Below are 25706 nucleotides of genomic sequence, written 5' to 3'. Positions count from 1 at the left end.
TCTGGCCACAATGCTCACTCGCCTGCCACTCACCTCCCGCGGTCCGGCCTGGTTCCTAACAGGACACTCACGGTTACAGGTCCGTGGCCTGGGGGTTGGGGACTTGTGTCTTAGACATTCTGACTCAGAAAGTCACCCTTAGGGTGAGGCCTGGCAATCTTGATTAAAATAGGTCCTCTAGGCCGGGCGCGGTGGCTAAAGCCTGTAATCCCAGCACTTTGGGAGGCCGAGACGGGTGGATCACGAGGTCAGAAGATCGAGACCATCCTGGCTAACACGGTGAAACCCCGTCTCTACTAAAAAATACAAAAAACTAGCTGGGCAAGGTGGCGGGCGCCTGTAGTCCCAGCTACTGGGGAGGCTGAGGCAGGAGAATGGCGTAAACCCAGGAGGCAGAGCTTGCAGTGAGCTGAGATCGCGCCACTGCACTCCAGTCTGGGCGACAGAGCGAGACTCTGTCTCAAAAAAAAAAAAAAAAAAAAGTCCTCCAATTCTATGAGTTTAGGCTTCAAATAAATAAATGAAATAAGCCCTCCAAGCGGGTGCTGATGAGTGCTGATGTTTCAGAGTCATCATTGATCCAGTTGAGGTCAGCAAACTGTGGCCCATGGCCCAAATCCACCCGTTACATATTTCTGTACAGCTCTCTAAGAATGCTTTTTGCATTTTCAAATGATTGGGAAAAAACAAAGGAAAAATAACATTTCAGGACACGTGAGAAAGTTTAAATTCAAATTTCGGTATTCATAAAGATAATTTTATCCCACAGCCATTTATTTACTTATTGTCTCTGGCTACTTTTGAACTACAATGGCAGAGTTGGTGAATGGTGGCAGACAACTTTGAGTCTAAAATATTTACGATTTTGCCCTTTCCAGAAAAAGTTTCTGGACCTCTGCTCTGGGCAAAGCTGTTTTGAATTCTCAGTATTTGCGGAGGTGCAGCAGCTGTCAGCTGCACCCCAAATACAGGCCAATTCCACGGAGGGAAATCAGTCATCCCAGGCTCTGCCACGTATAATCCATTTCTGTGCCACCAAGTGAAATTAGTTTGCATCTCTAAAAGATGCTAAAAATGGCACTGAGGTTTAGAAAAATTTCCAAAGGCCCATCCAGTCTCATATCCAAATAAATAAATCTGGTTTTCACAACGCAAACTTTTGTTTTTATTGCTGAAAATGTTGCCAGATATGCCCAGCTGGTGTTTACCTATTTCTCTACAGAGCAAATATGGGGCAGGGAGCTTAATTTTCTTAGGCTCATTGGGAATGTCCTTGGAAGAGGGCTAGTTAGAACAGGAATTCTCAGGGTTTCATCTGAGGAATTTTTTTTTTTTTTAATTGAGACAAGGTCTCCATATGTTGTCCAGGCTGGTCTCCAGCTCCTGAACTCAAGCAATCCTCCCATCTCAGCCTCCTAAAGTGCTGGGATTACAGACGTGCGCCACCATGCCCAGCCTCTGAAGAACGTTAAGTACAAAAAAAGAAAAGCCACATGAAGAAGCAGCAGTCACTAAAACATGCTACAGACACAACATACCAGGTGAACTTGAGGAGAGTCCTTAAACACAGATAAAATCTGCCTGTCGCTTTGGCATAAGTAGAGTCCTAAGAAATGAGTCCAGACAGGTAGTTCATTGAGGACCTCACATAGCGTACCATGGATGCTAGTAATTATCCAGTGAACAACTGGGAATCATAAAAGAGCTTTGGCCGAGTGCGGTAGCTCACACCTGGAATCCTGGCACTTTGGGAAGCTGAGGTAGGAGGATCGTTTGAGCCCAAGAGTTCAAGACCTGACTGGGCAACACCATAAAACCCCATCTCTTAAAAGAGAGAAAAAAAAGAAGTGTTTCAAGAATAGGGGAGTAGTATTTATTTACTTTTATTATTTATTTATTTATTTATTTTGCAGAGACAAGTGAGCATTTACTTTCATGGCTTTCTTCCTATGTGTATTTCAAGTTTTTTTCAAAACAAGGCCCAGGACTTTCCAGATTCAGTTATGTCCCTGGGCTTGGTCAGCTGCTGCAGGAGTCTTAGGGAGCCTTGTGTACATGCTAGAGTGACTCATTTACCGACATTAAACCCTAGGATAGATGCAACAAAGCGGGACCCTTCCTCCACGGAATGTGCTGATTTCAGACGACGCAGCACCCAATGTAGAAAACGCTGGAATTTTTCCTTGGAACTGGACTGTGATGAGAGGTGCTTGCCATAAACGTAAGCTACTGTCTTTTCTTTTCTTTGAGATGGACTTTCGCTTGTTGCCCAGGCTGGAGTGTAATGGCGTGATCTCAGCTCACTGCAACCTCCACCTGGCAATTCTCCTGCCTCAGCCTCCCGAGTAGCTGGGATAACAGGCACGCGCCACCATGCCTGGCTAATTTTTGTATTTTTAGTAGAGATGGCATTTCTCCCTGTTGGTCAGGCTGGTCTTCAACTCCCAACCTCAGGTGATCTGCCCGCCTCAGCCTCCCAAAGTGTTGGGATTACAGGCATGAGCCATCACGCCCAGCCAGCTACTGTCTTTTCTTTGACCCTTCCTTTCCAGTTTTTGAAGATAAAGCAGGAAATAATCTTCTCTGAAGACACTTGATAAAAATTCCCCAAACAACAAAACACATGCTTCCACTTCAGTGATAAAAATTTACCGCAGTTTGACACCTGGGTCTAGTTCAGCTGGTGGATGTGCTGATTGATGCGTTCACTCTGATAGCCACGTGTGCCGATCTCCTTGAGGAAGTCCACTCTATTTTTGGTAGCATGACGGGCCACTGAGAGGTGGAAAGGGCGCAAGAACCATGAGATCTCCTGGAAATGCTTCCCTGGGAAGGCAATTTCATGAATGAGGTCTTCCAAGCAAATGACACCAAACTTCCCCAGGTTCTCCTCGATCACTGTGTTGTCTGTCAGAGGGATGGTCTTATTCTTGACCTTGGCTTGATCACGTTTCAAAACCAATTCTCGGACAGACTTCAGATTTGGAAATCCCCAGGTCACATAACGTTCCACTATACGCATCATTTTTAGGTTCTGGGGGGTGACTTTTACAAAGACTCCACTAAATATTTTCTTTAGGCGAAGTCTTGCAGTGGTTCTCTGCACCAGTAAACTCACGCCATCAATCCTTTCGATGTGTACAACAAAGACCCAGGAATGTTTCTCTGGCAATTCCAAGGCATGAGGTTTCACTTCTAGTGATCTGAGACGCACCTTGTCGCGTTTCTGCCACCAGGAATCATGTGGGAATGATTCCAGTCGCTTAAACCTGGCCCTTTTCCTTTCCTCTGCTCCTTCTTTGCTAAAAGTGCCTGCTTTGCCGGGGTGGCTTTGAGGGCTTGATAGACCTTCCTCTTTTTTAGCAGATTTTCTGGAACCAAAGGGATTTTTCTTCGCTCTTGCTCTGCCATCTTTCTAGTGGTGCAGCTACTGTCATGTGCAACCCCACCCTCTTATTTATTTTTTGAGACGGAGTCTCGCTCTGTTGCCCACGCTGGAGTGCAGTGGTGCAATCTTGTCTCATTGCAACCTCTGCCTCTCAGGTTCAGGGGATTTTTGTGCCTCAGTCTCCTGAGTAGCTGGGATTACAGGCATGCGCCACCATGCCTGGCTAATTTTTATATTTTTAGTAGAGATGGGATTTCACCATGTTGGCCAAGTTGGCCTTGAACTCCTGACCTCAGGTGATCCACCTGCCTCAGCCTCCCAAAGTGCTCGGATTACAGGCATGAGCCACCATGCCAGGCCAAAGAGGCATGCTTCTGGTTTCCACTTAAACTCAACCTGCTTTGTTGTCCATGTCGGGGATCACACAGCAAGGGGTAAAATTGTGTATTCTTCCATCCTTTGCCCTTGAGAACTAAAAACTTTATGTTAAAAGTAAACCAGGCTGGGCGCGGTGGCTCACGCCTATAATCCCAGCACTTTGGGAGGCCAAGGTGGGTGGATCACGAGGTCAGGAGATCGAGACCATCCTGGCTAACACGATGAAACCCCGTCTCTACTAAAAATACAAAAAATTAGCCGGGTGTGGTGGTGGGGGCCTGTAGTCCCAGCTACTCGGGAGGCTGAGGCAGTAGAATGGCGTGAAACCGAGAGGCGGAGCTTGCAGTGAGCTGAGATCCGGCCACTGCACTCCAGCCTGGGTGACAGCGAGACTCCGTCTCAAAAAAAAAAAAAAAAAAAAGTAAACCAGAGGCCACGCGCGGTGCCTCACACCTGTAATCCCTACACTTTGGGAGGCTGAGGCGGGTGGATCACCTAAGGTCAGGAGTTGGAGTTCAGCCTGGCCAACATGATGAAACTCCATTTCTACTAAAAATACAAAAAATTAGCTGGGTGTGGTGGCGGGCACCTGTAATCCCAGGTACTCAGGAGGCTGAGGCAAGAGAATCACTTGAACCCAGGAGGCGGAGGTTGCAGTGAGCTAACATCATGCCACTGCACTCCAACCTGGGCCACAAGAGCAAAATTCCATCTCAAAAAATAAAAATATGTAAAAAAAAATGGAAAGGTAAACCATATAGAGGGCCAGGCAGGGTGGCTCATGCCTGTAATCCCAGCACTTTGGGCAGTGGAAGCAGGCGGATCACATGAGGCCAGGAGTTCAAAACCAGCCTGGCCAGCATGGTGAAACCCCATCTCTACTATAATAAAAATACAAAAATTAGCCAGGCATAGTGGTGTGCTTCTGTAATTCCAGCTACTCATGAGGCTGAGACAGGAGAATCACTTGAATCCAGGAGGTGGAGGTTGCAGTGAGCTGAGATCGCACCACTGCACTCCAGCCTGGGCAACAGAGCAAGACCCTGTCTCAAAAGAAAAAAATTTAAAACAAAAAGAAAATCTCTTTACATTTGTGCAAAAGCTCTATACTCTGAGATTTGACTTCTCTTAAAGAAGGGATTTGGAGTTTACCAAATACCCAATAATAATGTAATTAGTCCTGAAAAAAAAAAAAAAGTTGCGGGTAGGGGCGGTGCAGGCTGGGCGCAGTGGCTCACACCTGTAATCCCAGCACTTTGGGAAGCCAAGACAGGTGGATCACGAGGTCAGGGGTTCAAGACCAGCCTGGCCAAGATGGTGAAACCCCATCTCTACTAAAAATACAAAAAATTAGCCAGGCGTGGTGACAGGTGCCTGTAATCCCAGCTACTCGGAAGGCTGAGGCAGAGAATGGCTTGAACCCAGGAGGTGGAGGTTGCACTGAGCTGAGATCATGCCACTGCACTCCAGCCTGAATGACAGAGCGAGACTCAGTCTCAAAAAAAAAAAGAAAAAAAAAAAAAAAAAGGAAGGGCAGCTCTGCCCTCTTCTACTTCGCTACACCCACAGCCCTCCACTCTGGGAGCCACACCCTTGCCCCACCCCACATTTGCATGGGTAATTTATTTAGGTTCCAACCTGAAAGCCACATTTTCTGAAAGATCTTCAGAACTGGCTCAGAAAATCTGAGCATGTTATCACCAGCAACATTGTTCTTAGTCGTTACTTTGCTCTTTTATTTGTTCTAATTTCATGATCTACATTATCTGTTTTATGTTTGTTGTCTGAAGGATGTGGGGAAAAGAAAGAGAGATCAGCCTGTTACTGTGTCTATATAGAAAGAAGTAGATATAAGAGACTCCATTTTGTTCTGTATTTGAGATGCTCTTAATCTGTGACCCTACCCCCAACCTTGTCCTTGCAAGAGACATGTGCTGCGGTGACTCAAGGTTTAATGGATTTTGGGCTGTGCAAAATGTGTCTTTGTTAAACAAGTGCCTGAAGGCAGCTTGCTGGTTAAAAGTCATCACCATTCTCTTAATTTCAACTACCCAGGGACACGTACCCGGCCAAAGGTCGCAGGGACCTCTGCCTAGGAAAGCTAGGTATTGTCCAAGGTTTCTCCCCATGAGATAGGCTGAAACAATTCTGCTAAAAGGTTTATGGAGATGTTTGCATATGCATCTCAAGGCACAGCATTTTCCTTTAAACTTATTCATGTCACAGAGGTTTTTGTTCATATGTCTTACTACTGATTTCCTCCCTACAATGATCCTATTGTCCTGCCACTCCCTTATCTTTAAGATGGTAAAGATAATTATCAATAAATACTAAGGGAACTCAGAGACCGGTGCCGGTGTGGGTCCTCTGTAAGCTGAGCGCTGGTCCCCTGGGCCCACTTTTTCTTTCTCTATACTTTGTCTCTGTGTCTCATTTCTTTTCTCAAGTCTCTTGTTCCACCTAATGAGAAACACCCACAGGTGTGGAGGGGCAGGCCACCCCTTCAAAGGAGCTTTGATCCCAAGTCTTGGTCTATGAGTTATGACATCTGCATTGTTTCTCGGTTTCTTCACCTGTGTTTTCCTATTTTAGCAAGCTCCTTGTTATCTGCATATAAACAAGAATCTGTTTGGCAAAATAGATGTGAAGAAGTCAAGAAAAATATGTTTACTATCTTTTGTTTTTGTTTTGAGACATAGTCTCTCTCTGTCACACAGGCTACAGGGCAGTGGTGTGATCCCCGCTCACTGCATCCTCCATCTCCCAGGTTCAAGCAATTATCCTGCCTCAGTCTCCCAAGTCGCTGGGATTACAGGCACGAGCCACTGTGCCTGACTAATTTTTGTATTTTTAGTAGAGATGGGGTTTCACCATGTTGGCCAGGCTGATCTTGAACTCCTGGCCTCAAGTGATCTGCCCACCTCAGTCTCCCTAAGTGCTGAGATTACAGGCGTGAGCCACCGTGCCCAGCCTGTTTACTGTGCTATAATAATTATTTGCTGTTTATCTAAAATTTAAATAAGGACCCAAAAGTTAGGTGTATATTTTCATTTGTTTTTTGTTTGTTTTTGTTTTGTTTTGTTTTGTTTTGAAACAGTCTCGCTCTGTTGCCCAGGCTGGAGTGCAGTAGCCGGATCTCAGCTCACTGCAAGCTGCGCCTCCCGGGTTTATGCCATTCTCCTGCCTCAGCCTCCCGAGTAGATGGGACTACAGGCGCCTGCCACCTCGCCTGGCTAGTTTTTTTGTATTTTTTAGTAGAGACAGGGTTTCACCGTGTTAGCCAGGATGGTCTCGATCTCCTGACCTCGTGATCCTCCCATCTTGGCCTCCCAAAGTGCTGGGATTACAGGCTTGAGGCACCACGCCTGGCCTGGTTTTTTTTTTTTTTTTTTTGAGACAGTCTCACTCTGTTGCCCAGGCTAGAGGGCAATGGTGCAATCACCACTCACTGCAACCTCTGCCTCCCAGGTTCAAGTGATTCTTGTGCCTCAGCCTCCCGAGTAGCTGGGATTACGGGTGCCTACCACCAGCCCAGCTAATTTTTGTATTTTTAGTAGAGATGGGGTTTCACCATGTTGGCCAGGCTGGTCTTGAACTCCTGACCTCAAGTGATCCACCTGCTTTAGCCTCCCAAAGTGCTGAGATGACAGGCATGAGCCACCTCACCTGGCAATTTCATTTGTTTAAAAATTTGTATAAGGAAGAGTTAGACTCCTAAGGGATGGGGCCATCCACAGCCTACTCTTGGGCACACACAGAGTTGCCAGATTTAAAAAGTAAAAATACAGGACACCCTAGTTCAATTCAAATTTCAGATAAACAACAAATAATCTTTTTTGGTGTCTGGCCTACATGGTATTTGGCACGTAGGATGATACAAGTCTGAATCTCATCTGCAGGATTACTGATTTTGTGCCTTTAGGAAAATTACTTGGCTTTTTTAAATCTCAGGTTTTTTGTCTTTAAAATTTTGAATAATAATAATATTAATAAATATTTTTGAGACCAGGCATGGAGGCTCACGCCTACAATCTCAACACTTTGGAAGGCTGAGGCAGAAAGATCTCTTGAGTCTTGGAGTTCAAGACCAGCCTGGGGCAACAAAGTGAGGCTCCCATCTCTGGTTTTTTTTTTAGACTGAGTCTCGCTCTGTCACCCAGGCTGGAGTGCAATGGCACGATATCGGCTCATTGCAACCTCTGCCTCCCGGGTTCAAGCGATTCTCCTGCCTCAGCCTCCTAAGTAGCTGGGACTATAGGCATCTGCCACCACGCGTGGCTAATTTTTGTATTTTTAGTAGAGACGGGGTTTCACCATGTTGGCCAGGCTGTTCCCAAACCCATGACCTCAAGTGATGCACCTGCTTCGGCCTCCCAAAGTGCCGGTATTACAGGTGTGGGCCACCACACCCGACCCCTGTCTCTAAAAATACATACATACAAACAAACGTACATAAACTCTTTCAAGGACTTAGTGAACATTGACTAAGAGTTCGAGGGCCATTGTAGATCCTAAATAAACACTGAGTAAAATGGAAGGAGCACGTAACCAAGCCAAGTCAGTGCCTTGAACCTTGAAAAACCAGTGGAAGGAGCTCATCCCTAGAGGGAACACACTCTAGGCAAGAGAGGAAGCATCTTGAGCAATGACGTCAAAATGTGAGGGAAACAGGCCATGGGCCAGACAGAATGAGCCACCGAGTAGGGCCAGCTCGTGAAATGTCAGGATGTGGCATGCAAAGCCATTGCAACATCTTTGAGGGCCAAAGCAAGGGGCGGTTCCCAGAAAATATGGCACTTAGAAGGGACCATGTCATTTAAATCCACAAGATACTGTCCATTTTGTTTTACATCTGGGGCTGGTCGTTTTTAGTATTTGAAACCTTCTGTCTCCTATTGAGAGCATCCCTCTCCTTTTAAAACTTTTTTTAAATAATTTTTTTTTTCTTTAGAGATGGGGTCTCACTATGTTGCCCAGGCTGGTCTTGAACTCCTAGCCTCAAGCAATCCTCCTGCCTCTGCCTCCCAAAGTGCTGGGATTACAGCCATGAGTCACCATGCCCAGCCTGCATCCTTCTCTTAATATCAAGTCACTTTTTCATTGAGATGGAGTTTCGCTCTTGTCTCTGTTCTTGGCTCACTGCAACCTCCACCCTCCAGGGGTCAAGCAATTCTCCTGCCTCAGGCTCCCAAGTAGCTGGGATTACAGGTATGCATCACCATGCCTAGCTAATTTTTGTATTTTTGGTAGAGATGAGTTTCACCATGTTGGCTAGGCTGGTCTTGAACTTCTGACCTCAAGTAATTGGCCCTCCTTGGCCTCTCAAAGTGCTGGGATTACAGGTGTGAGCCACTGGGCCCAGCCTGAACTAGCTTCTTTTGTCTGTGAAAGAAAACAATAGACACTTAGAAATCTCCCATACAGGCAAGGTGTGGTGGGCTCATGCCTGTAATCTCAGCACTTTGGGAGGCAGAGCAGGAGGATTTCTTGAGGCCAGGAGTTCAAGACAAACCTGGGCAATATAGCAAGACCTCAACTCTATACTTTTTTTTTTTTTTTTTTTTTTTAATTCGCTGGGCATAGTTGCACACACTTGTAGTCCTAGCTATTCAGGAGGCTGAGGTGGGAGAATCACCTGAGTCCAGGAAGCTGAGGCTGCAGTAAGCTATGATTGTGCCACTGCATTCCAGCCTGGATAACAAAGTGAGACCCTGTCTCTAAAAATAATAATAATAGGGGCCAGGCGCGGTGGCTCAAGCCTGTAATCCCAGCACTTTGGGAGGCCGAGACGGGTGGATCACGAGGTCAGGAGATCGAGACCATCCTGGCTAACACGGTGAAACCCCGTCTCTACTAAAAAATACAAAAAACTAGCCGGGCGAGGTGGCGGGCGCCTGTAGTCCCAGCTACTCGGGAGGCTGAGGCAGGAGAATGGCGTGAACCCGGAAGGCAGAGCTTGCAGTGAGCCGAGATTGCACCACTGCACTCCAGCCTGGGTGACAGAGCGAGACTCTGTCTCAAAAAAGAAATAAAAAATAAAATAATAATAATAATAATAATAATAAAAAACAAAAAATTAAAAAACTTGGCCAAGTGCAGTGGCTCATGCCTGTAATCCTAGCACTTTGGGAGCCCGAGGTGGGCGGATTGCCTGAGCTCAGGAGTTTGAGACTAGCCTGGCCAACATGGCGAAACCCTGTCTCTACTAAAAATACAAAAAATTAGCTGAGTGTGGTGGTGCATGCGTGTAATCCCAGCTACTCAGGAGGCTGAGGCATGAGAATCACTTGAATCCAGGAAGCAGAGGTTGCAGTGAGCCAAGATTGTGCCACTGCACTCCAAACTGGGCGACAGAGTGAGACTCTGGCTCTAAAAAAAATTTTTAATAAAAAAAATAAAAAATAAAAACCCTCTCGCCAGGTGCAGTGGCTCATGCCTGTAATCCTGGCACTTTGGGAGGCCAAGGTGGGAGAATCACTTGAGTCCAGGAGTTCAAGACCAGCCTGGGCACACGGCAAAACCTTGTCTCTACAAAAAAAAAAAAAAAAAAAAAAAAAAAAAAAAAAAAGTTAGCTGGGCGTTGTGGTATGCACCTGTAGTCCCAGCACGGAGCTATGATCCCACCACTGCACTGCAGCCTGGGTGACAGTGTGAGACCCTGTCTCAAAAAAGAAAAAAAAAAGATGAAATACAATATAGCCAACATAACTGACACATCAACTTATAAAAAAACACCTACAGCTGGGTGCGGTGGCTCACGCCTGTAATCCCAGCACTTTAGGAGGCCAAGGCAGGTGGATCATGAGGTCTGGAGATTGAGACCATCCTGGCTAACACAGTGAAACCCCATGTCTACTAAAAAATACAAAAAATTAGTTAAGCATGGTAGTGGGCACCTGTAGTCCCAGCTACTTAGCAGGCTGAGGCAGGAGAATGGCGTGAACCCAGGAGGCAGACCTTGCAGTGAACCATGATCACGCCACTGCACTCCAGCCTGGGCAACAGAGTGAGACTCCATGTCAAACAAACAAACAAACTAACAAAAAAACAAAAACACCTACATAAAAGACCCTCCCGTATGTAGTTTAGCAGCAAAGGAAAGGTGAGGGGATATTGAAGATACTTGTGAGACTAAGAAGGCCTTTTGAGTTGTGAAGAACTCTGCCTGTATTAACTCCTCCAGGCAAGGGCTTGGCAGTACAGAAGTCGGCAAGCCCAGTAGATTTGGCAATGCCTTTCTTCTGATCTCATGCGGGACCAAAACAACAACACAGAGACTCTTTTTTTCTTCCTTTCTTTCCTTCTTTTCTTTTCTTTTTTTTCTCCTTTCCTTTCCTTTCCTTTCCTTTCCTTTCTCTCTCTCTTTCTCCTTATCTCTCTTTTTTTTTCTTTTTCTTTTTTTTTTTTTTTGACAGAGTCTAGCTCTGTCCCCCAGGCTGGAGTGCAGTGGCGCAATCTCAGCTCACTGCAATCTCTACCTTCCAGGTTAAAGTGATTCTACTGCCTCAGCTTCCAAGTAGCTGAGATTACAGGCACATGCCACCATGCCCGGTTATTTTTTGTATTTTTAGTGGAGATGGGGTTTTGCCATGTTGGCCAGGCTAGTCTCGAACTCCTGACCTCAGGTGATCCACCTGCCTCGGCCTCCCAAAGTGCTGGGATTACAGGTATGAGCCACTGTGTCCAGCCCTAAAAGACTCTTTCTATTGTGATTTATTCCCCAGGATATCTTGATAGAACTATTACTGTAAACCTAGAACAGAGGTCAGCAATCTTTTGCTGTAAAAGGTCAGATAGTAAATATCTTAGGCTTTGCAGATTTTTTTTTTTTTTTTTTTTTTGAGACGGAGTCTCGCTCTGTAGCCCGGGCTGGAGTGCAGTGGCCGGATCTCAGCTCACTGCAAGCTCCGCCTCCCGGGTTCACGCCATTCTCCAACCTCAGCCTCCCGAGTAGCTGGGACTACAGGCGCTGCCACCTCACCCGGCTATTTTTTGTATTTCTTAGTAGAGACGGGGTTTCACCGTGTTAGCCAGGATGGTCTCGATCTCCTTACCTCGTGATCCGCCCATCTCGGCCTCCCAAAGTGCTGGGATTACAGGCTTGAGCCACCGCGCCCGGCAGGCTTTGCAGATTTTATGGTCTCTGTGGCAGCTACTCAACGCTGTCACTGTAGCACAAAAGCAGCCAGAGACAATAGTTACCCAGTGGGTCTGGCTACATTCCAGTAATACTTTATTTATAAAAATAGACCCCAAGGCAAATGGCCCGTAGGCAGTAGTTTGCTGACCTCCAGTCTAGGCACTGAAGTGAATCTGGGGCCGGCTGTAGATCCCATGTTAGCAGTGACATAAGCAGCTCGCCCCCATTTATTTTAGGGGGTGGGGAGAGAGTGACTAATACATTGCAACAAGCCAACTCCCCGCAAAAAAAATACTGGCTTCCCAGCTTGACCCAATGACTAAAAACAGCCACTCACACCACCGAAATTCAATATAAGTAGTTCTGTTTTTTCCCTCTGAAGTTGACACTGCAGGTGCTCTAATTTATCACAAAGTATTAATTAACTACGTAAGATGTACTTAGCATTTCTGGGAGCCATGAGGAATGAAAAAACATGTCACAGCCCATGTTCTTAAGCAGTTTCCTTGGTGTTACTATGGTGCTAAGACACAGACACACAATCACAGCACTTTCAAACACCCACGGAGAGATTATTCAGTAAATGTGCGTGAGAAATTGGTTAGGCATTTGGAAAAAGATGAAACCTGGTTGGGAGGCTGAGGCGGGTGGATCACATCAGGAGTTCAAGACCAGCCTGGCCAACATGGCAAAACCCCGTCTCTACTAAAAATACAAAAATTAGCCAGGTGTGGTGGCGCATGCCTGTAATCCCAGCTACTCAGGAGACTGAGGCAGGAGAATTGCTTAAGCCCAGGAGGCAAAAGGCTACAGTGAGCAGAAACGTGCCACTGCACTCCAGCCTGGGCGACAGAGTGAGACTCCGTCTCCAAAAAAAGTAAAATAAAATAAAAACAACTATGTGCCGGGCGCGGTGGCTCAAGCCTGTAATCCCAGCACTTTGGGAGGCCGAGACGGGCAGATCACGAGGTCAGGAGATCGAGACCATCCTGGCTAACACGATGAAACCCCGTCTCTACTAAAAAATACAAAAAACTAGCCGGGCGCGGTGGCGGGCGCCTGTAGTCCCAGCTACTCGGGAGGCTGAGGCAGGAGAATGGCGTAAACCCGGGAGGCGGAGCTTGCAGTGAGCTGAGATCCGGCCACTGCACTCCAGCCTGGGCGACAGAGCGAGACTCCGTCTCAAAAAAACAAAAAACAAAAAACAAAACAACTATGTGAGAAAATTTGTATAAACAAGATCAAAATAAATGGAGCAATTCTTTTTAATATATATGACGCATAATGAGTTAATCAACTACAACAATCAATAGAAAATTATGAAAAGCCTAAAGAAAAGTGATACTTCACAGAAGTACAAATCACTGATTAATTTTAAGTACCTGAGTAGATGCTTTAAAAAAAAAAAAAAAAATCCAGACTAAAAACAATTGAAAAAATCCATCCCTTATGGACAGATGAGCATGTGTCGGGGTTTTGGGTCACGTGCTCTCTGGCCACTCCTTCCGAGCCTGCTCCCCCCTGGAACCCAGCCACCTGCAGGGAGTCACTCCAGTCTTCAATCCCAGCCAGCACCAGCCTTGAGTCGCCCCAGCCCAGGGGCTGGACTTGCGAATGAAGAAGCCTCTGGATGATGTCAGCTCCCAGCCATTTTTGTTTGTTTGTTTGTTTGTTTGTTTTTGAGATAGAGTCTCGCTCTGTCGCCCAGGCTGGAGTGCAGTGGCCGGATCTCAGCTCACCGCAAGCTCCGCCTCCCGGGTTCCCGCCATTCTCCTGCCTCAGCCTCCTGAGTAGCTGGGACTACAGGCGCCCGCCACCTCGCCCGGCTAGTTTTTTGTATTTTTTAGTAGAGACGGGGTTTCACCGTGTTAGCCAGGATGGTCTCGATCTCCTGACCTCGTGATCCGCCCGTCTCGGCCTCCCAAAGTGCTGGGATGACAGGCGTGAGCCACCGCGCCCGGCCGCCATTTTTTTTTTTAAACATCTCACTCTGTCGCCCAGGCTGGCGTTCAATGGCGCGATCTTGGCTCACCGCAACCTCCACCTCCCGGGTTCAGGCAATTCTCTTGCCTCAGCCTCCCGAGTAGCTGAGAATACAGGCACATGCCACCATGCCAGGCTAATATTTTGTATTTTTAGTAGAGACGGGGTTTCACCGTGTTGGCCAGGATGGTCTCGATCTCCTGACCTCATGATCCACCCGCCTCGGCCTCCCAAAGTGTTGGGATTACAGGCATGAGCTACTGTGCCCAGCAGCTCCCAGTCATTTAAGTTACTCCCCAACCTTCAGGTCTTTCCAGCTGAGTCCCCAGGCACCGTGGAGCATAGAGAAGCTGCGCCCTGTAGGCTTTCTGAAGTCCCCTTATCCATCGACACCATGAGCATAAAATATGGGTGGTTGTTTTATGCAGAGTTTTTACTGGTTACTAAACAATGCCCACCCTCAACAAGGCAGCCGAAGTCATCCTTCACCTCTCTGATGAATGTAGGAGGGGGAGCCACATCAGGAAGGATCTTGGAGGGCAAAGAGAACTTGAGAGCTCACCCAGATGCATATCCAGGGGAGGACCTTGCATCTGCAGCATGGTGACAACCTACACTGCTGTGATCCAAGAAAGACCAAGGAAGTGGAGAAGGCTGGGAGCAGGAGAAGCAGCACTGGGCATAGGCAGTTAGGTGAGTGTCCAAGGCCAAAGATGGCTTCTCCAGTTCAAAGTCCACTTTAGAATGGCTCACACCTGTAATCCCAGCACTTTGGGAGGCCGAGGCGGGTGGATCACTTGAGGCCAGGAGTTCGAGACCAGCCTGTCCAACACGGTGAAACCCCATCTCTGCTAAAAATGCAAAAATTAGCCAGGCATGGTGGTGGGTGTTTGTAGTCCTAGCTACTCAGGAGGCTGAGGCAGGAGAATCACTTGAACCTGGGAGGTGGAAGTTGCAGTGAGCTGAGATCAAGCTGCTGTACTCCCGCCTGGGAAACAGAACAAGGCTCCACCTCAAAAAAAAAAAATTTCACTCCAGAAAGTAGATTTATTTGGGAAGAATATTCATTGATCCAGGCTAAACAATAAGAGTATGTCTGGAGAAGGAACCGAGGAGTCAGGGTTTTTACTTGGCATATGGCACAGATGACTTGAAGGACATATTAGAGGAACTGACTAGAGCAGACAAGCCAGGGAGGGTAAGGACAGCCACAGGCAGGAGAGATGGTGAGTAGCCACCTGGGAGTGGGGGAAGTAGCCTGGAGGAGGAAACAGCAGGCCCCAGAGGGAGTGAGCCCAGGAGATCCGCCAGGCCCAGCACTGTTGAGGGACTTTAGGGAGCTCACACCTTCTCTGAGTCCCAGTTTCTAGAACAAATACTCTCTCTTAGCTGGGCACGGTGGCTCACGCCTGTAATCCCAGCACTTTGGGAGGCTGAGGCGGGTAAATCCTTTGAAGCCAGGAGTTCAAGACCAGCCTGGCCAATATGGTGAAACCCCATCTCTACTAAAAATGCAAAAATCAGCCGGGTGTGGTGGTGCACACCTGTAATCCCAGCTACTCGGGAGGTTGAGGCATAAGAATCGCTTGAACCTGGGAGGGTAGAGGTTGCAGTGAACCAACACTACGCCACTGCACTCCAGCCTGGGTGATGGAGCAAGACTCTGCCTCAAAAAACAAAAACAAAAACAGAAACAAAAACAAAAAAACAACTCTCTCTCTCCCATTAGGATGCTTCCTCTTTCTCATGATGCATCTTTTAATAAAAGTCCGAACACCTTAACAAAATTTACAGGGCCCTGAAGACCTGCCTAGTCCTTTCTCCCTGTCACTGGCTGCAGACACCCTGGAATCCTGTTTGTAAAACGCTTAAACAGTAGGAGCCTTTTCTCAATCACGCCTTCCTCTGCCTGGTGTGTTCCATCTCCACCATTGGCTCCGTCCCGTCATTCTGGCCCAAGTGAAAATTATTCCCCCTCTGATCACCTGGAAAATGCATTCCATCTGCCAATCACTGAGTTTTTTTCTTCTTTTTTATTGTACTTATAAATATCTGAATGCTTTCTTCCTTCCCTTGCTAGCATTAAACTGGGCTCCATGAGGGCCAGGACCTTGCCTACCTTGTTCAATGAGGTATTTTCAGGACCCAACATAGTGCTAGTAGATAGTCAGTAAATGCTCCTTAAATGTTTGCTGAATATCAATCAAAACTCCTTCCTAGATAAACTCTCATCCACACTTTAAAACCCTGTTCACAAACCCAGGAATTTGAGGCTGCAGTATCTCCTGTGACCACACTCTCCAAGCACTTGTTCTTGTTGTACTGTTGATGAATGAAACACCGTATTTTTGTTGTTGTTTTTGAGACAGGGTCTCATTTTCCCACCCAGGCTGGAGTGCAATGGTGAGATCTCAGCTCACTGCTACCTCTGTCTCTCAGGCTCAAGCAATCCTCCTGCTTCAGCCATGTAGCTGGAACTACAGGTGTGCACACCACCACCCAGGTAATGTTTGTATTTTTTGTAGAAACGGGGTTTTGCCATGTTGCCCAGGCTGGTCTCAAACTCCTGAGCTCAAGCAATCCACCTGCCTCGGCCTCCCAAAATGCTGGGATTACAGGTGTGAGCCACAACGCCCGGCCTTGAAACACCCTATTGTTAATGCATTCATGGAGCTCCACTGTACCTCCTGTTCCCTCTGTAGGTTGTGTTAGTGTCACTCAACACTGTAGCTCAAGGATCCCGTATTTGTCAAGTAAAGTAACTTCCACTTAGATAGGGAGCCCAACAGAGAGCTAGCAGCCTGGCTTATAAAAGTGGCTGCCCAACCTCAAGTCCTGATGAGACAATGTTGTGTGAAAATGGAAAATATTCTTGGCCTTTCTGGGCCTGTTTCCTTATCTGTAAAATGCCCAGGGTCGCTAGTTTGTTGGGTATGCACTGTGAAAATGTATCCACTTGTGACCTGCTGCACCTTAAGTTCTTGTTTCCAAAAGTGACAGGAAGAAGCTCGGCCCCAGGAAAACACAAAAACCAGCTGGATCCAGAGAGGCCTGAGTTGGAGCTGAACTTTGGCGAACTCTCTTCATTACCACACTAAAAATCCCCTCTCTGGCCTGTATGGTGACTAATGCCTGTGATTCTAGCACTTTAGGAGGCTTAGATGGGCGGATCACTTGAGCCTAGGAGTTTGAGACCAGCCTGGGTAACATAGCAAGACCCCGTATCAACAAAAAATTTGAAAAATTGACTGGGCGTGGTGGTGCACACCCCCATAGTCCCAGCCACTCTGGAGGCTGAGGCAGGAGAATTGCTTGAGCCGGGAGGTGGAGGTTGCAGGGAGCTGCGATTGCACTACTGCACTCCAGCCTGGGAGACAGAGTGAGACCTTATCTCAAAAACAAAACAAAAAAGTTTCAGTCATCTCTGATGGTGTCATCAAGGTGTTCAACGACCTGAAGGTGTGTAAGTCTTTGACGCCAGAGAAGGTGAAGAAGCACAGGAAGGCGGTGCTCTTCTGCCTGAGTGAGGACAAGAAGAACATCATCCTGGGGGAAGGCAATGAGACCCTGGCGGGTGACGTGGGACAGACCATCCATGACCCCTACACCACCTTTGTCGAGATGCTGCCAGATAAGAACTGCCGCTATGCTCTCTATGCCACAATCTACGAGACAAAGAGAGCAAGGAGGAGGACCTGGTGTCTATCTTCTGGGCCCCTGAACCTGCATCCCTTATAAGCAAAATGATCTAAGCCAGCTCCAAAAATGCCATCAAGAAGCTGACAGGGAGCAAGCATGAATTACAAGCAAACTGCTTCGAGGAGGTCAAGGACTGCTGCACCCTGGCAGAGAAGCTGGGGGGCATTGCCTTCATCCCCCTGGAGGGTAAGCCTTTGTCAGCTCTTTCTGGCTCCCTGCCTGGAGCATCTGGCAGCCCCACCCCTGCCCTCAGGGGTTGCAGGCTGCCTCCTTCCTGCCAGACCAGAGGGGCTGGGGGTACCCCAGTAGGGGGAGGGCAATCCCTTCACCCCAGTTGCCAAACAGATCCCCCACCCCTGGGTTTTCCTCCTCCCTCCATCCCTGAGGGTTCTGGCCTTCCCAAACTGCTTTGGATCTTCTGATTCCTCTTGGGTCGAAGCAGATCAAGTTACCCCAGGCACCCCAGTTGTGAGGGAGACTGTAGTTTTTTTTAACAACACCCCCACTCCCCACCTGTTTCTCCCCCTTCCCATGCTGTCAACTTTTTTTTTTTTTTTTTTTTTTGGGACAGATTCTCACTCTGTTGCCCAGGCTGGAGTGCAGTGGCACAATCACAGCTCACTGCAACCTCCACCTCCTGGATTCAAGCAATTTTCCTGCTTCAACCTCTCCAATAGCTGGGACTACAGGTGTGCACTGCCACACCCGGCTAATTTTTTGTATTTAGGTAGAGATGGGGTTTCACCGTGTTGTCCAGGCTGGTCTCGAACTCCTGAGTTCAGGCAATCTGCCCACCTCTGCCTCCCAGAGTGCTGGGATTACAGGCGTGAACCACCACGCCCAGCCTCATGCTGCCAACTTCTTCTGTGTTTTTTGTTTTTTTTTGTTGAGATGGAGTCTCGCTCTGTCGCCCAGGCTGGAGTGCAGTGGTGCGATCTCGGCTCACTGCAAGCTCCGCCTCCTGGGTTCACACCATTCTCCTGCCTCAGCCTCCCGAGTAGCTGGGTCTAGAGGCGCCCGCCACCGCGCCTGGCTAATTTTTTGTATTTTTAGTAGAGATGGGGTTTCACCGTGTTAGCCAGGATGGTCTCGATCTCCTGACCTCGTGATCTGCCCGTCTTGGCCTCCCAAAGTGCTGGGATTACAGGCGTGAGCCACCGCACCCAGCCTTTGCTGCCAACTTCTAACCACAATAGTGACTCTGTGCTTGCCTAGTTCTGTGTATAAATGGAATGTTGTGGAGATGACCCCTCCCTGTGCCAGCTGGTTCCTCTCGCTTTTCCCCTGGTCACAGCCACTCATGGAAGCAGAACCAGTAATAAACCTACCATTTAAGTACGGGCGCAGTGGCTCACGCCTGTAATCCCAGCACTTTGAGAGGCCGAGGCGGGCAGATCACGAGGTCAGGAGATCAAGACCATCCTGGCTACGGTGAAACCCCTTCTCTATTAAAAAAAAAAAAATGCAAAAAATTAGCCAGGTGTGGTGGTAGGCACCTATAGTCCCAGCTACTCGGGAGGCTAAGGCAGGAGAATGGCATGAACCCGGGAGGCAGAGCTTGCAGTGAGTGGAGACCATGCCACTGCTCTCCAGCCTGGGCAACAGAGCGAGACTCTGTCTCAAAAAAAAAAAAAAAAAAAAAAAAAAAAAAGCCGGGCACAGTGGCTCACACCTGTAATCCCAATACTTTGGGAGGCCGAGGTGGGCAGATCACCCGAGGTCAGGAGTTCAAGATCAGCCTGTCCAACCTGGAGAAACTCTACTAAAAATACAAAATCTCTACTAAAAATACAAAATTAGCTGGGCGTGGTGGTGCATGCCTGTAATCCCAGCTACTTGGGAGGCTGAGGCAGGGGAATCTCTTGAACCCAGGAGGCAGAGGTTGCAGTGAGCTGAGATAGCACCACGGCACCCCAGCCTGGGTGACAGAGCAAGACTGTCTCAAACAAACAAACAAAAAAGACAATAATAGAAAGGCTCATTAATGGTGAAAAACAAACCCCCTCCTAGGAGAAGCTTATTCACAATTTTCTACACATGCGACCTACGTAGAAGCATGCCCGGTGACTGTGCCTGCACTCCTTGACTCTACCTCTGCACACAATGACTCAGCTAACCAACACAATAAATGCCCTGCGTTCACTTTTGTTCAGGGAGGCACTGCTTTGGGAACTATCCCCAGTATCCTCCTTACTTGTTAGAATTAATAAAATCCCCTTTTAAATTCCTCCTTGGGTCATTGGACCGTCACCCACCAAGCGATCAAACCCACCCATTGTGTGGGTTAACTGTAACAATAGTTAGCCATAGAGAGTTGTGATAAGAAGCCAAATAATAAAGCTCCTTTAAAATAAAGAATATTTATTTTAGAATACAGCTTGGCACATAGTAAACATGCACATGGTTTAAATGACTTTATGTTGAGAAGTTACAGCTTTGGCATAAATATGTATGGTATAGAAGGACAAAAAGAGAATGACAGAAAATAACCAAATAGAGTGAATGCTGGGGAAATCGAATAATTTCTCTAATGACACGGATAAGGGCTCCTCCAGATGAGCTTATCATGGTTCACGCTGGCTTCACTGGGTTCCATCGAGACAGCCTACAGGCCAGAGGTTCTCTAGGACCGAGCCCTAGATGGGACACCTGCCCACAGGCAGGGAGTGAAACCCACTCCTCAATGGCCCTCCCACATATACCACAGAAGACACTTAAAATATTGTCTCCAGCTCATCACACAACACCATCACACAAGCCAACCATTTCTTATTGAGAATACGGTTATATAGCTGGATGTGGTGGCTCATGCCTGTAATCCCAGCACTTTGGGAGTCCAAGGAGGGTGGATCATGAGGTCAGGAGTTTGAGACCAGCCTGGCCAACATGGTAAAACCCCATCTCTACTAAAAATACAAAAATTAGCCGAGTGTGGTGGCACATGCTTGTAATACCAGCCACCCAGTGAGTGGAGGCAGAAGAATCACTTGAACCCGGGAGGCGGAGGTTGCAGTGAGCCAAGATCGTGCCACTGCACTCCAGCCTGGGCAATAAAGCAAGACCCTGTCTCAAAAAAAAAAAAAAAAAAAAAAAAGGTGATAATTACATAACTTTCAAGAGCAGCCCACATTTTTCTTAGAAGAACACAAGAGCATGGAGCACAAAGAGTAAACTAGGAAGAGCCACCACTCTGCTGACGCTGGTTGGAGCTGATCACCCCAGGCATCCCTGCTTCTCAGACTCCTCCAGCGTACACGCAGGAGAAAACCAGTCCCTTCTGCCAGCGTCTGACGCGTCTGTCAGAGCACACATCCTTCCCAACACGGGCTAGAGAGGACTGCAGGGTCTGTCCTCAAGGCTGTTCCCATCCCTGGGGGCTGCTGACTCCAGGCAGCCAAACGTCTCCTGGGAGGCGTAGGTCATGTACACGAAGCCATCCTCATCCTTGTAGTCTCTGTAGATCTCTGCCATGGTTACGCTCGTGCTGACCAGGCTCTTGTTGTTCACCAGCAAGTAAAAGGCTTCCGTGGCTCTCAGGACCATGCGGCTCCTGGAATGGGCAGGAGGGTGGTGAGGGGGTGACCTGCGAGACAGCCCAGGGATCTGCAGCCTCATGACACTCAAGAAGACTGAATTGCTCCCTCCTTCTTCCCTGAGATTTAGGAACTATAAGCTTCCCATTTGGGTCAAAAGGGTGAGGCCATTCCATGGATGAAATATGAGAACACAAACAGGACGAGGAAACATGACAACACAAAAATGCTAAGCAAATAACTTCTGTTTGTTATGAAATTCAATCTTTTGGGCTGGGTGCAGTGGCTCACGCCTATAATCCCAGCACTTTGGGAGGTCGAGGCGGGCAGATCATGAGGTCAAGAGATAGAGGCCATCCTGGCTAACATGGTAAAATCCAGTCTGTACTAAAAATACAAAAATTAGCTGGGCATGGTGGCATGCACCTGTAGTCTCAGCTACTAGGGAGGCTGAGGCAGGAGAACCGGGAGGTGGAGATTGCAGTGAGCCGAGATTGCACCACTGCACTCCAGCCTGGTGACAGAGCAAGACTGCATCTCAAAAAAAAAAAAAAAAAAGAAAGAAAGAAAGAAAAGAAATTAAAGCTATTTCCCTAGAGGTACAAAGGTGATGCACAGTCTCTCTGACATTTCACATTTTTTTTTTTTGATTCCCCTGCCTCAGCCTCCCAAGTAGCTGAGATTACAGGCATGCAACACCACAGCTGGGTAATTTTTGTATTTTTAGTAGAGATGGGGTTTTGCCATGTTGGCCAGGCTGGTCTTGAACTCCTGACCTCAGGTAATCCACCTGCCTTGGCCTCCCAAATTGCTGGTATTACAGTGTGAGCCACCGTGCTCAGCCCTAATCCTAACTTTCATTCTCCCTTGGCCACCTTCCATTCACACTGAACTGACCTTAACATGTAAGCTTGCCTAGAGAGAGGAAATCAGAATACTCTTAAACAATTCAGTAAAACAAAATAAAAAGAGGCCTGGGCAACATGGTGAGATCCGCATCTCTACAAAACATTTTTAAAATTAGCCAGGCACAGTGGTGCTTGCCTGTAGTCCCAGCTACTCAGGAGGCTGAGATGGGAGGATCACCTGAGCCCAGGAGGTCAAGGCTGCAGTAAACTAGGATCACGCCACTGCACTCCAGCCTGGGCGAAAGAGCTAAATAAAGCAAAATAAAAAGACACTCATTCATCGTGTGTTCTCAAAGAAACAGGCTGCAACAGCGACGCAGTTTCCCAGCCCTTTTCAACCCTGTTGAAAACTTACTCATCGGGTCTATTTACTTTGCTCCCAAATCATTTTTTACTGAATCCATGTGTCGAGTGACATCCTTTAAGCTTCAAGAATAGCTGCCTGTTCTTTGCTGTACCTCTGGCTTAACCAAGGGAGGAGTGTGTTTGGGAGATGATTTTCTCTCTGTGTTCTGAACAGGGAACGTTTCTTTCGGGGAAAAGTCCCCACCCCCAGGCACACATACACTTGGAAAAGGTACTGTTCTCTGCAAGGGACGCGCAGACTCCGTTTCAGACAGGATCTGAAACAAAGGATCTGCTGGACTAGCTTGAGAGCCAAGACTACTTTAGGAAATTCTTAGAAATGTTGGCAGCTCTTTTTTGTTGTTGTTGTCTGAGAGATTCTCCTTACCTATTTAAAATGGAGTAATTCTTTTTTTTTTTTTTTTTTTGAGACAGAGTTTCACTCTTGTCGCCCAGGCCAGACTGCAGTGGCACGATCTCGGCTCACTGGGACCTCCGCCTCCCAGGTTCAAGCGATTCTCCTGCCTCAGCCTCCCAAGTAGCTGGGATTACAGGCACCTGCCACCACCACGCCCGGCTAATTTTCGTATATTTAGTAGAGACGGGGTTTCACCACGTTGCCCAGGCTGGTCTCGAACCCCTAACCTCAGGCAATCCACCTGCCTCAGCCTTCCTAAGTGCTGGGATTACAGGCGTGAGCCACTGCGCCCGGGTTTAAAATAGAGTCATTCTAAGAGCATCTTTTCAGGGTACTAGTGAATCCAAAAGATGACTTCAGAAAAATCCCTTTCCTCTGCCGCCCCGACATACCCCTATCGCCAGAATAAAACCGTCAGAGGACGAAAGCGAACGGCCCGGCACACCCCGCGCACCTTCCTCCCCGGCGTGCTCTGCGCCACCTACCGGATGATGCTGAGGAACTGGGTCATGGTCAGCTCTTGCGGGACCAGGAACTTGGTTTTGTCCAGCAGGGGCAGGAACGTCTCCCTGGGGTAGCGCTCCACTACCACCTGTCAAGAGTGTCCATCCTTAAGAATGTGACTCAGCGTGAGTCTTAGGAACTTGGAACGGAGAGAGGGAAGCTGTTGGCTGCTCTTGGTTTCTTCAAAGAACAGGCTCGGAACCCCACCCCCACGCCCCCCAGCGGAAGTCCAATGGTGTCTTACCGGGATCTTGTTGGGGAACTTTGCCCGGATTCCAGCAACTTCCTCTTGTCTGATTGCTGTGAATGTTTCAAGCACAAGGGAAGAAGCAAAGATCAAGAGAAGGCCAGATCCTCTCCTCTCTTTCCAGTAACCCAGAAAACTACCCCAAGAAATTTACCCAAGCTCTTCCTCTGCTTGAAAGGTCTGACGCCTGGGATTCTCTGTGGAGGCGGCATTTCACTCAACAGCTGTGTCTGTTTTAAAAAAGAAAAAAAAATGTCCGGCAACCAGGAACCTAACTCATTCCTCCAGCTGCTTCCAAACTGCCTGCAGGAGCTTGAAGGAGGCCCTTATGTAGGGCTGAGTGACATCAGGCCTCTCCTCTCCTCCCCTCTCCCCACTCCCCCTCCCTGGGCAGCAGGAGGTCAGTTCTGATGGAAATGGAATCGCCACCTGCTTGCTGGTCAGAGAAAGCCACTTTGTTCATGACCAGTTCAAGATGTTTCTTTGCAAAAGAAATTAGGGTTTGTAATAAAATCATTGGCTGGGCAGCGGACTGTGGAGAGGTAAAACTGCCTTGTGCTGGGACGTTTTTGTACTTCAGTAGCAAGGGGAGTCCAAGCTGGATCCACCTCAGCCTGAAGTGTGCTGTGTAATTCTCACAATGGTCCATGCCCTTTTTCACAGAAGGAAACCTATACTAAGAAAGGTGAAGTGATTTGCCCGAGGGCACACAGCTAGTAAGAGAGCAAATATGGATTAAAACCTAGAGTTGTATGCCGGGTGCAGTGGGCCACACCTGTAATCCCGCACCTGGGAGGCCGAGGCGGGTGGATCACCTGGCCAACATGCTGAAGTCCCATCTCTACTAAAAATACAAAAATTAGCCGGGTGTGGTGGTGGGCACCTGTAATCCCAGCTACTCAGGAGGCTGAGGCAGGAGAATCGCTTGAACCCAGGAGGCAGAGGTTGCAGTGAGCCAAGATCACACCATTGCACTCCAGCCTGGGCAACAAGAGTGAAACTTCATCTCAAACAAACAAACAAACAGACAAACCCAGAGTTGTTACAAGGAAGTCCAAGTACTTCCAATGTACTCTGGTGTACTCCAAGCCCAATATATCCCGGTATACTCCAAGTCCAATATACTCTGGTATACTCCAAGTCCAATATACTCCAGTATATTCTGTCACTTAGTTTTCTCTGGGATAAAAGAAGGAAGGAAGGACAATTGCCCCCAAGATCTCGCTTTTGGAGTTAAGAAACTGGGCCTCTGGTCATACATAGGGGAAACCAAACTCCATTTCTCTTCTATTCTCACAACACAGATCACTTTTGACACTAGATGTGCGTGTGTGTGTGTGGGTTGGGGAGATTCCCCATACACCGAGCAACCAGTTCTGCAGTGGACACCAGCTCGGTCTCCTCCAATACAGCTCTGACGCTGTCTACCTGGAGACAGCGTCAGATCCCACAGGCTGCGGGCTCTGTCCCACAAGACTGTCCCCCACTTGCAATGCCAGTTGCAAGCCCCAAGTTGTGTTTGTTGTTTGTTCATTTTTTTGAAACAGAGTCTTGCTCTGTTGCCCAGGCTGGAGTGTAGTGGCACGATCTCAGCTCACTGCAATCTCTGCCTCCTGGGTTCAAGCAATTTCTCCCAAGTAGCTGGGATTACAGGCACGTGACACCACGCCTGGCTAATTTTTGTATTTTTAGTAGAGAGGGGGTTTCACCATGTTGGCTAGGCTGGTCTCAAACTCCTGACCTGATGATCCTCCTGCCTTGGCCTCCCAAAGAGCTGGGATTACAGGCATGAGCCGCCGTGCCCGGACCCTAGCTTGTTTTCCCTGTGCTTCTGATCTATGGGATATACGTCAGGCTTCCAATAGCCCCCGCCTTGGGTTTCATTAATTGGCTAGAATGACTCACAGAACTCAGGGAAACACATTTACTGGCTTCTTACAGAGGATATCACGAAGGATACAGATGAAGAGATGCATAGGGCGCGGTGTGGGGGAAGGGCATGCCACCCTCCAGGAACCTCCACATGTTCAGCTACCAGAACCTAGGCCTTTTGGGTTTTTATGAAGGCTTCATTATGTAGGCAAGATTGATTAAACCGTTGGCCACTGGTAATCAATTTGACTTTCAACCCCTCTAACCTCCCCAGAGGCTGGAGGTGGGGCT

General features: G+C 47.9%; 1 protein-coding gene and 2 pseudogenes across 1 annotated transcript; 1 reads left to right on the top strand and 2 right to left on the bottom strand.

Moving 5' to 3' along the window:
• Positions 1–2363: 2363 nt before the first annotated feature.
• LOC102115026 (large ribosomal subunit protein uL30-like 1 pseudogene) lies at positions 2364–3432 on the bottom strand (annotated as a pseudogene).
• Positions 3433–14339: 10907 nt separating this feature from the next.
• Positions 14340–18010, top strand: LOC102130798 (cofilin-1 pseudogene; annotated as a pseudogene).
• Positions 18011–19932: 1922 nt separating this feature from the next.
• Positions 19933–23848, bottom strand: MAP1LC3C (microtubule associated protein 1 light chain 3 gamma). Its single transcript, XM_005539662.4, has 4 exons — positions 23698–23848; positions 23541–23596; positions 23278–23384; positions 19933–21138 (listed from the first exon to the last, which is right to left on the bottom strand). The coding sequence occupies exons 1-4, from the start codon at positions 23753–23755 to the stop codon at positions 20916–20918; spliced, it is 444 nt and encodes a 147-aa protein (XP_005539719.3). The 5' UTR covers positions 23756–23848; the 3' UTR covers positions 19933–20915.
• Positions 23849–25706: the final 1858 nt, after the last annotated feature.

The sequence above is a fragment of the Macaca fascicularis genome, chromosome 1 (genome assembly GCF_037993035.2).
Source record: "Macaca fascicularis isolate 582-1 chromosome 1, T2T-MFA8v1.1".
NCBI lineage: Eukaryota > Metazoa > Chordata > Mammalia > Primates > Cercopithecidae > Macaca > Macaca fascicularis.
Note: the sequence above shows the minus strand (reverse complement) of the source record. Positions and strands in the feature narration are given on the sequence as shown.